The 10,717-nt window shown below is 44.4% G+C and overlaps 1 protein-coding gene across 1 annotated transcript; it reads left to right on the forward strand.

Annotated features, from left to right (window-relative positions):
• Positions 1-749: 749 nt before the first annotated feature.
• Positions 750-10,502, forward strand: cdk13 (cyclin-dependent kinase 13). Its single transcript, XM_055020857.1, has 14 exons — positions 750-2,785; positions 4,184-4,747; positions 4,839-4,991; positions 5,096-5,235; positions 5,532-5,702; positions 5,782-5,971; positions 6,056-6,112; positions 6,219-6,320; positions 6,408-6,485; positions 7,032-7,148; positions 7,220-7,351; positions 7,434-7,630; positions 8,144-8,638; positions 9,086-10,502. The coding sequence occupies exons 1-14, from the start codon at positions 1,638-1,640 to the stop codon at positions 9,766-9,768; spliced, it is 4,227 nt and encodes a 1,408-aa protein (XP_054876832.1). The 5' UTR covers positions 750-1,637; the 3' UTR covers positions 9,769-10,502.
• The last annotated feature ends 215 nt before the right edge of the window (positions 10,503-10,717 follow it).

Genomic DNA, 10,717 nt, shown 5'->3' on the forward strand with positions numbered 1-10,717 from the left:
GTTCTAAATGTCAATTTTTGAGACCCAAAACCTTCCAGAAAGTTAAGGATATGAAGAAATTTTATTAGCATCATCATGAGTCCAAACATATGTCAAAATCCACAAAATAATTACTTTGTAGGAGGACAAACAAAGTTTTGGAATGGTTTAGGTGGAATCCAGAACTAAATCTAATAGAAAATGTTTACAAACTGACATGCTGAGAATGTACGCACGGTGAAATGGACAAATTTTGCGAAGTGAAGATATGAGAGGCTGAGAGTTGACTAAATGCTAAATGAGTAGCAGGGGTTTCAACAAAAAAAAAAAAAAGAGACAGAAATGAAAACCACAAAACATGAAACTGAGTTTTGGATAAATAATTTTAATGACAGAATTACTAAAATTATCAGAAGTAAAGGTCTAGAAACTATCACCCTTGGCAAATAAACTATGTAATTACATACAGCTTAATTTGTGGCGTGAATTGGTGAGACAATTTTACTTGCATTAATATTCTTAATTTAGATGTAGTTGTAATCTTAGAGGGAGCTGGTCGAGTTTTAAAAACTATTTGTATCATACCTATTATAATCTGTTGGCAAAAACGTGATTTAATCATTTCTAATAATTTCTGAAAAACCCAAAATAATAACAGCGTTATTATTGTTAACGCTTCTATTTTGAAGGCAAGGGTTTTCCTTCGCGTTGACGTCAGCTCTTATCTGGATTACGCACGCGGACTCTATTGGTTTACGTCGTCGCACGAGGCCTGTAGTTCGAACGCTGCACGGCCTCGACGATCTGAACCGTTAGCCACGTTACGCACAAACTTATTATATCTCGAGATGAATCCAAAGTGTTTCCGATCAGCTTTCTGTGTCAGGGTGGCTGCTGTATTTGAATGATGTTGTGAGGAGATGCATCATCAGTCCGGCTGGATTTGTTCCAAGAACGGCGTGTTTTGAATGGCTTTGTTTTCCCGACTGATTTGCCTTGAACTCCACGCAAGGAGAAAGGAGAGCTAGCGGAGCTAAGCTGCTAGCGAGTTATCTACTTCCTTGTTGCACACTGGAGTGTGTTGGAAGACCAGAAGAAGTTTCTAAGGGGACGATTTTTAATTTTTACAATGTAACACTGTCTGGTGGATGGATTTAAAGCATCGCGCGGATTGTAGCGGTAAAGAAGAACACGCTTTTTAATAACTGGAGTAATTTTGGCCTCTGTAGGCGATTCAATGGAATGCGATTGTGGACCAGAACAGTTAGCTAGCTTGAGCTAGCTGGTTTAAGCGATTAGCATTGGCTATTCAATCTGGGAGACAGCCATTCTGGAGTACAATGGTTGAGTACCGACTGATTTTATGACTCTGCAACACAATATTATTTGAGTGTGGCGGATTTTTTTGCCACCAAGTGTCATCATTTGTAGGACGCACTCGGTCTGGGCTTTTTGTTGTGCTGGTTTTGCAATGGAAACGTTAAGCTTTTGATCCTGCTAGCCGACAGGCTGTCTAATTGAGAGACGTCAGCTAAGTAGCCTGTTACACCGCTAGCCCAATGTTTTGTTTAGCAGCACATAGGGGGACATAGTTTTGAGAGAACATTCTGTACTGTTATTCTGGACTTTGTGGTAGCTGTGATTCATTTGAAAGGTAAATGCCCAATTCAGAGGTGCTTCGCGAGGGTCGCGGACGGAGCCCCTCTGAACAGCGACATGCTAACAGACAGGACAGGCGGAGTAAGCCGGGGAGCGATGGGACACAGCGAGAGCGGCACCGGGAGAAGAGGCGCTCGTCGGCTGCCCGAAGGAAAAAACGCAGGCCGGAGAAGAACAGAAACCTGTGGCCCATCGGTGCGACAGAAAAAGCAGAAAATAATCGAAAGGGCGCTTTTGATAAGGAGCTCGAACTTCGGACGCTAGTGGAATATGATGACGTTAGCTCCCAGTCGGAGCGGTTCTCTGGAAGCCCCTCTCCTAAACTTTACCCTCACCCTGACGGGCTGGCAGTGGATCGACTTAGCGATGTTGACTTGGGGGAGTTTAACGGACCAGCATCTCCAGTAAGAAGCCAACTGGAGGGCCGGAAGGCGGTGTGCCTTAGTAAGGATAGCATAACCAGAGGACCATCCGTGAAGAATAAACAAGGGAAAGAGATAAGTAGAAAGAAAGTCCATCGTAGTCGTGAGAGAGACCCCTCAAAAGTCAGGAGTGGAGGTAGCCTGAGTGGCTCTAAAAATCACAGGGACGCTGCAAAGAGCGGTGACAGGAATGGCAAAAGGACTTCCACATCACTGACCTCCCAATCCGCAGACAAAAAAGATTCAAAAAGGCACAAAAGTAAAACGAGGTCTGACAAAGAGCCTCCGTCTGCATACAGAGAAGCTCCACAGGCTTACAGAGATGACCGTGATGACCTCAGGGCATACAGGAGAAGTCCTGGTTTTAAAGCAGACAGTCCCTATGGGCCATCTTACTCCTACAACTACCAGTCTCCTGGTGGATTCAACCAGGTAATATCTAGAAGAAGTCCAACTTTCTTAAGTAAAAGACCCTCACCCAGCTCCACTTATTATAGTCGGGATATAGATGTGTACGGAGCATATGGTGTTTCAAAGTCACCCAGTTCGTACTCCAGCAACAAGAGGAAGCGATCTCCATCCAGTCCAGTTAACTGGCGCAGGTCGCCCAGTTTCAGCAGGCATAGCCCATACGAACAAGGAGAGTTTGTCTCAAGTCCCAATGGAAATCGCAGAAGATCCCGAAGTCCCTACAGGAAGTCCATGAGTCCGAGTCCAGATGTCAGGTGAGCTCCGAAAGTGTATCTCATCTAGGATTAAAATTTGTCATTACAATCCAGCAAGGGCTGGGCTGGTTACCACATCTTGCTATCCATCCCACACTTATTGCTGCAGACTGCCTGTCAGCTGGCTTCTAAGAATGATACATTTGGTGATTGGAGATTTTTGTGATATTATGAAGACACTAATATTTTTTTACTTTGGTCTGTTTCAGACTACTGTCATTTTCTAAATATTCTTAAATAGTTTTTATGGGGGTGGAGAAAAGAGATGGAGAGCATCAGGAAGACAGCTCATGCTGACCTTATTAACAAGTCTATTTGTACTAGTGAAGATTAAATGAAAGTTCCTTTTATCTTTATGCTGTTTTGTTTGTCAATTTTTATGTGTTAGCGTAGTCATTAACATACTAACATTGCTTTTAATAATCATAGTCATCATCCTGTACAGCATTACCTGTGTCTCTGTTGTTTTTGAATCATTTTAGAATTTGAAAGGAACAATTATTGTTAGACGCTGTTTGTTTTTACAGACATGGGAAAGATTAGAATAACTTACCTGAGCAGGTTCTGTGTGTTTATGTGACAATTGTCAGAATATTAGTCATTCAGATTTAAATTGGGTCAATACAACCTTTCGCCTGTTTGTTTTCAGACACATTAACATTATGTTCCAACAGACCTCCATTTTGTACCCATGCACTTAAATACAGTGCACCATTTTATTACTGTGTAATAAATGGTGTACTTTGTAGTCATAAAAAGGCTCTAAATGCACATAATTATAAATTGTGTATTAATTCTTGTTTGGGCCAGTTTTTGACTATCTTAAATCAAAACAAAGCTGAGCATCCTCTTACCATATTGCCACACCTATTCCAATACTAATAGGTATTGGAAAGTTACTTTAGGTTTTCAAAACGGGACCAGAATGTCCTCAAGGTGGGTACAAAGGTACAAAGGTGTTTAACTGCCAGAGCTACGAACTGAATTCAGGAGCATGAGCTCGTTGAAACCAAAAAACATTCTTGTTATAAAGAGACAGAAAACTATTTTAAATGAGAACATTTTTAATTTTAAAATAAAATACATGAATCTGACAGAATACTTTTTCCTAAAACATCGGCTTCTTCAAGACAACACCCAAACATCCCACAAAGTTTTACTATTACAACCTTTCTTGTTTAAATTAAAACCTATTTTTGTCTTAATAAAATATAAAACTCATCATAGCTAGATTTTTACTTTGCTTAAACAAGGATGTTTCTCGTTTTTATGAGATGCTACTACTGTATTTATTTCCTGGCTCTGGCACCTAAATGATAAAAGTCCAGTTTAGACAAACTGGATGCTTTTACAATTGAATTCTTTTAGGTCTAAATATATTTTTGCTTATTCTTCCAGACGACCTGCTAAGTCTCGTAGCAGAAGTCCATATTCAACCTCAAGGCATTCACGTTCTCACAGCCGCCACCGGCACTCTCGTTCCCGCAGTCGCCACTCCAGCCTCTCGCCGAGCACGCTCACGTTCAAAAGCAGCCTCGCCGCTGAGCTCAGCAAGCAGAAAAAAGTGAAAGCAGCAGAGGCTGCCGCCAAGGCCAAGAACTCGAGCAATACATCTACTCCGACCAAAGGTTCCTCCTCGGCTCCTCAGCCGAGCCCCAAGTCTAACCACACCTCCAGGAAGGGACGTCCTCCCTCTCCACCTCCACCAGAGAAGGGACCCAGAACGCCGCAATCCAGCCAGCCCCAGTCCCCTGCAGACAAGTTGTCCAAGAAGACCACAGAATGCCAGACCAGTAAGGACAGAGATTGGAAGGGCAGAGATGATTCGATACACCGGGACAAAAGGAAAGTGGCAACATCTGGACCAAGCAAAGACAAGGAGCGACCCACCGCTCCAATTATTTCCACACTGCCAGCGCTACCGTTGCCCCCTGTCATTGAGAACTTTGATAAAGGAGAAAGGTTTGGGTTTATTTCATGCTGTTTGAGTACTTCTTTAGGTTTTTATGTCATCACTCAGATTTGCTCAAGCACATTCTGATTTTATCTTCAGCTTAAAGGACGCCTCAACGAAGAAGAAATTAGAGAAGAAATCCCGTCAGCTCCTGACCGACTTGCCTCTTCCCCCTGAGCTTCCTGGAGGCATGTCTTCTCCACACAGCCCGCTTGAGGACAAAAAGTCCCAAACGCTTCGTCGAAGACCAAGGTTTGCTCAAACAGTTCATGAGAGTCTTTTTTTTACTGTATTTCACAATAAGTGTGCTTTTTTTTTTCTTAATCTTTTGTAAATGTTATTTTGTGGTTCACCAGAATTTGTGGCCCAAGACACGGTGAAATCAAAGAAACAGAGATGTATTGGGGAAAACGTTGCGTGGACAAGTTTGAGATCATTGGAATAACGGGAGAAGGGACCTATGGTCAAGTGTACAAGGCTAAAGACAAAGACACTGGTGAGATTTCACATCAACACAAATGTTTCATTCTGGAAGGGTCAACTTTCCAGCACAATATTTTCTACTCTTGACTTAAAAGTTGTTTGCCATTGACAACCATTTGTCAATCCACCCGTCCAAACGCTTGTCCATTTGTCCATCCAGACTTTAAAAATTATATAAAACTCTTGAAAGTTGAAGTTTGTAATGACAAAAATGTTAGGGAACCAGGAAGTTTTCAGCCACCAGGTAACCCTGTCAAACACAGTTTCTAGGACTTTGGTCAGCAGCTGCTCTTGACTTCTATCCTTCAGGTGAGATGGTGGCTTTGAAAAAAGTTCGACTGGACAATGAAAAGGAGGGCTTCCCAATCACAGCCATTAGAGAGATTAAAATTCTGCGACAGCTCAATCACAAGAGCATCATAAACATGAAGGAGATTGTCACTGACAAAGAGGATGCTCTGGACTTCAAGAATGATAAAGGTAACAACGCTTTTGCAGTCACTCGTGTTACTGGCTGTTTACCGCCTCTGTGCTGACTGAAGCTTCGTTCTCGTCCCAGGTGCTTTTTACCTCGTGTTCGAGTACATGGACCACGACCTGATGGGTCTTCTGGAGTCCGGTCTGGTCCATTTCAATGAGAACCACATAAAGTCCTTCATGCGGCAGCTGCTGGAGGGCCTCGATTACTGCCACAAGAAGAACTTTCTTCACAGAGACATCAAGTGCTCCAACATACTCCTCAATAACAAGTGAGTCGGAGAAAGAACAAGCCTCTGTTTAGTGAAGATTTTCCCCCAACAGTCATTGATCGATGTTTTCCTCGTTTTAATCAGAGGTCAAATCAAGCTGGCAGACTTCGGACTAGCTCGACTCTACAACTCTGAAGAGAGGTGAGTCTTGTGTTCTTGGCACAATCGTTTTGATTTTGAGTCTTAACTTTATTAGCCCAGCTTTTCAGCTTGAGTATGTCAGTAACGAACACACCTGCTTCTCCAGTCGACCATACACCAATAAAGTGATCACACTGTGGTACCGCCCCCCGGAGCTGCTGCTGGGGGAAGAGCGGTACACTCCAGCTATTGACGTGTGGAGCTGTGGGTAGGTGATCGTCCTTTTTTACTTATACTTAACACGTTTCTCACAACCTATACGTTCATGTTTGATGAGCTCTTCTGTGTTTTACAGATGCATTCTGGGTGAACTCTTCACAAAGAAACCAATATTTCAAGCGAACCAGGAACTTGCACAGTTAGAACTCATCAGGTAAGTCAACTTGTATTCATGAAAAAGTCATTTCACCAAATATATCTTAATATCCACAGTCAGCTGTTTTCTCCAAACATGGTGTGCTTATTAACACATGAGTAATTATTGCAAAAGTATGAAATTTAATCTTGAGGGACTTCCTGGTAAATTAATGTCAAATGAAAATTATTCATACTACTGAGTGACACAATCAGACTTCTGTATGAACAGTTTAGACCTCCAAAGAGGGACGCATGAGCAAAAGAAGAATGTAGGCGTCACACAGCAGCGATGGTGTTTATTAGTTTTTTATGGAAACTCATAATGTTCAGACAGAATGTGATTAGTTTTTTCCAGGACTTCATAAAAAATTATTTCAGTTAAATTCAGTGATTAGAGGTGGTGAGTTTTGTGGCTTATTATTATTATTTTTTTAACTTAAAAGGAACAGTGTTGTTTCTTCATGATGGGGAAAGAAAAAGGACAGAGTTTAGCTGTAGTTTATTAATAACATTTTCATGTCACTGCATTTTTGCTACAATAAATTAATAAATGTTCTTGTAGCCGGATCTGCGGCAGCCCCTGTCCTGCTGTTTGGCCAGATGTCATAAAGCTTCCCTTTTTCAACACCATGAAGCCAAAGAAGCAGTACCGGAGACGCCTGAGGGAGGAGTTTGCTTTGTAAGTTTAACCTGAAGTGTTGTTTTATATTCCTGGGAGCTGCTCTCCAGCTGTTCTGTTTTGCCGCTCAGCATCCCCCTGTCCGCCCTGGATCTCTTCGACCACATGCTGAACCTGGACCCCAGCAAGCGCTGCACAGCTGAACAAGCGCTGGGCAGCGAGTTCCTCAAAGACGTGGATCCGGACAAGATGCCTCCTCCAGAGTATGTCCCTCCGTCCGTGTCGTTACCACGCGCCGATTGTTTTTAGCATCATCAGATCATTGATGTTTTTCTGTCTCTGCAGCCTTCCCCTTTGGCAGGACTGTCATGAGCTGTGGAGTAAGAAGCGTCGCCGCCAGAAGCAGATGCCAGAGGAGCTGGTGGCCCCTAAAGCCCCCCGCAAGGAGCTGGGCCTCGATGACAGCCGCAGCAACACGCCGCAGGGCTTCACCGCTCCGGGAGGCATCAAAGCACAGAATTCAGCTGCTTCTGCACTTCTGGGTCAGTTTAACAACGTTTGCTGTTCTGTGATTTGCTTGATGGTCACCCACATAACGCTCCTGGGAGTTGACCCAGGCTCCAGAAAATTCAGCCTCATTTTCATGCTTTACATGTTCCAACCACAAGCTTCAGGGTTTTTTACTGGGATTTTATAGTCTAACAACACAGTGCATTATGTGATGGAGAAGTATAGTCATACATTGTTTTGAAGAACTTTATGAATGGAAATCTGGAAATTGACTCACTTTACTCTAATGCCCCGAAATAAATAAAATCCAGGTCAACCGGATGATAGACGTCTTACTTTTTTCTTGTAATTAATATTTTTTTCTTAACCTGGCAGTAATACTCAATTGTAGTGGATTGATGGAACTTAATATAGTGGAATCAAAATGATTTTAAAATAAAGTTATATGAATACTTTTGATCTGCAGGTTTTTCCTGGACATCCTACTTTCCTAAATGTGTTTTCTATCAGAAAACCATTTGATGTTCTTTTGTGTCTTGTCACAGAACCAAAGGGTCCAAACTCCCAGTTCACCCAGGAGCAGCTGGCCGTCCTCTTAAACATATTTGGGCAGCCCAAGAGTGCAATCAACCCCGCCCAGTTTGTCCAGTCCATGAGCACAAAGGTCAACCAGGAGGCACTGCAGCAGCTCACTAAAGCCTTAGCTCCCTCTGACCCGTCAGAACCCGCACCGCAACTCACTTCTGCCAAACCCCCCCAGCCTCCCGTGCCAGCCGGAGTCCCGCGTACTCCCCCCATGCCCAAGCCTCCTTCGCCCCCCATATGCGCCCCGCCGGTTATTCCTGAGGGCGAAGCCGCGGCCGCCACCCACACGGCCGTGACCATGCTGCTGGCCCAGCTGCTGCAGGCTCAGCAGGCTCAGAGGCAGGAAGCAGCCGACAGCGGGGAAGGAGCGGAGAGCAGCACCGCCGCGGCCCCGCCTCCAGCGCTTCCACCTCCAGAGGTCAAGCCGCCTCCAGAACCCAGCCCTGTTTCTCCAGGTGAGAGAGCAGCACTCCACTAAAGCCAGAACCAGAAAAAGTCCAGCAGCCAGAGACAGACATTATAGATGACAAACTTAGCATTTAAGCTTCACTTGAATATAAAAATATATTTTTTATAAATTTGATAAATCTGTGTCCTGACATGACTTATAGAAGCATTTTTTATTGTCTCTTATTCCTGTAGAATGTTTGTCATGCACAATACAAAAATGCCACTTCATTATGTACTATTCCGTCATAACTCAGTAATTAGTCTGGGATTCTTGCTCAGGAAGTCCAGGTGGCTTTAATGGCGACCTTCTGAACTCTCTTGGTCGATGGCAGCTCAGTTTTTCCTTTCTCTCAACTTTCCAGTTCTTCACAGCTCTGTGAACAATCAGCCTGTTTTAAATCAAAATAATTAAATGAGATGTTTCTGGTCATAATTTTTTTTTTCTTCCTCAGTATCTGAGGTTGGGGGCGTGTCCATCCTGCCCCCGGACCAGCGCCCCCCTGAACCCCCGGAGCCTCCCCCACATGCCGATCTAGACTACCGCCAGCCGCCACCTGAGCCTAAGCTGGGTCACGCCCCCCCAATCACCTCTGCCAGCGGAGATGAAGGAGGTCGGCCCCCGGAGCCGGACTACCCTCCCCTTCCTCCCTCTGCAGAGGGGTCTGCCTACAGCCACCCGCCTATCCCTCCTCCTCCCTTCACTCCTGGTTTTGCTGACAGCTACATGGGCCACATGATGGGCGGGGGCCTGCCACCCCACGCACTGAGGGAAGTGTTCAGCGGTCCAGGCGCTGCGGCCTCGAACAGCGCTGGGGTTCTGCCACCTGCCCACCCGGAGCCTTTTCCCCCAGCAGCGGCAGCCCCCGGCCCCGGCAGCCTGCTGTTCAGTGGGGACAAGGACCACCGTTTCGAGTACAATCACAGTCCGTTAGCCGTAGAGGGGCAGCCCAACCCCGCCGCCATCCACATGTACAACCACGCCCTGGCCAGGAAGGATGTGGGTCCGCCTCCCATCCCGGCGCCGGGACAAGCCTGGGGCTCCCCGTCCCAAGTCGGGGCGCCACCTCTTCCCCTCGGGTTTGTTCCACACGTGAATTCTACAGCAACAATCAGAGGACGAGGGCTGCCTTTCTGAAAGCCTGGAATCTGAAGGCAGCGGTGTACTGGAGCCGTTTTTCTAGACCTTATCAGATCTGGAGATGCACTCTCAGTTTTATTAACTTAAGTCTGTGTAAAGCATTGTATTTTTTCCTTAATCTGGAATATGTTGCAGAAGGACAGAAGAATAACACCAGGAGCTTTTCTTGCTCGTACTGTTTTCATATTTTTTTGTAATCTATTCTGCTGTCTTTTAAATTAAACTTTTACCTTTATTTTTCTTCTTCTTTTTCTTTTTGTTCCGTTTTTGGGATGTACAGCGTCAGGCTGGGTAAAATTTTTAATCTCTACCTTTTAGCCTTTCTGTAATTTTTCCCAGGCAGAGTAGTATTATTGTTTTGCACTACTGACCAAAGTAGGCAGAAACTATTTTGGCTACGAAAGGAGATGGATGCACACTTGGAACATGATTGATGACGAGGTGACGTCTTTTCCATCTTGAAGTCGATGGCTGAAGAATGAGGCGCTGGAGCGGGGAGCGTATTCAAGGACTGGGTAGCACTTGTACGACCGCAGCACACCCGATTTTCCATCACGAAGTCTTGGAGTTCCATGGGAATCCTCGGCACTGTAGAAAACAAAATGAAACATCGATGAGCGAAGCAAACTGATCCAAAATTCAAAAAGGAAATAATTTTTCTTTTGTACTAAAATGATTTGTCCTTCTCCCTTGTCCTTTGGCAAATGTTTATTAAAGAAATGCCAACAATGTGTTTTTGTTTCTCTTTTTTTTAATTTCTAAGTTTGTCTTGTGCTGAACCCCACCACATGGGGGCAGTGTGGGGCCAAGCATCTCCACACAGATGTGCACTGTTCTGCTGAAGCAGTGACTCACATTTACAGGCTTCTTACTCTTATTTGACACCCTTCATGACTTGAGAATTGTAAAAAGAAAAATAAATAAAATTTACAAGTGAATTTAAATT

Source organism: Poeciliopsis prolifica, unplaced genomic scaffold (genome assembly GCF_027474105.1).
Source record: "Poeciliopsis prolifica strain line A6 unplaced genomic scaffold, Auburn_PproV2 SCAFFOLD072, whole genome shotgun sequence".
In the NCBI taxonomy this organism is placed as follows: Eukaryota; Metazoa; Chordata; class Actinopteri; order Cyprinodontiformes; family Poeciliidae; genus Poeciliopsis; species Poeciliopsis prolifica.

Excerpts from the sequence above, each read along its gene's own strand:
- cdk13 (XM_055020857.1), top strand. The coding sequence starts at position 1,638 with ATGCCCAATTCAGAGGTGCTTCGCGAGGGTCGCGGACGGAGCCCCTCT. Across the intron at positions 5,236-5,531 it reads GGCTAAAGACAAAGACACTG|GTGAGATGGTGGCTTTGAAA; the intron begins GTGAGATTTCAC and ends TCTATCCTTCAG. Across the intron at positions 6,486-7,031 it reads GCACAGTTAGAACTCATCAG|CCGGATCTGCGGCAGCCCCT; the intron begins GTAAGTCAACTT and ends ATGTTCTTGTAG.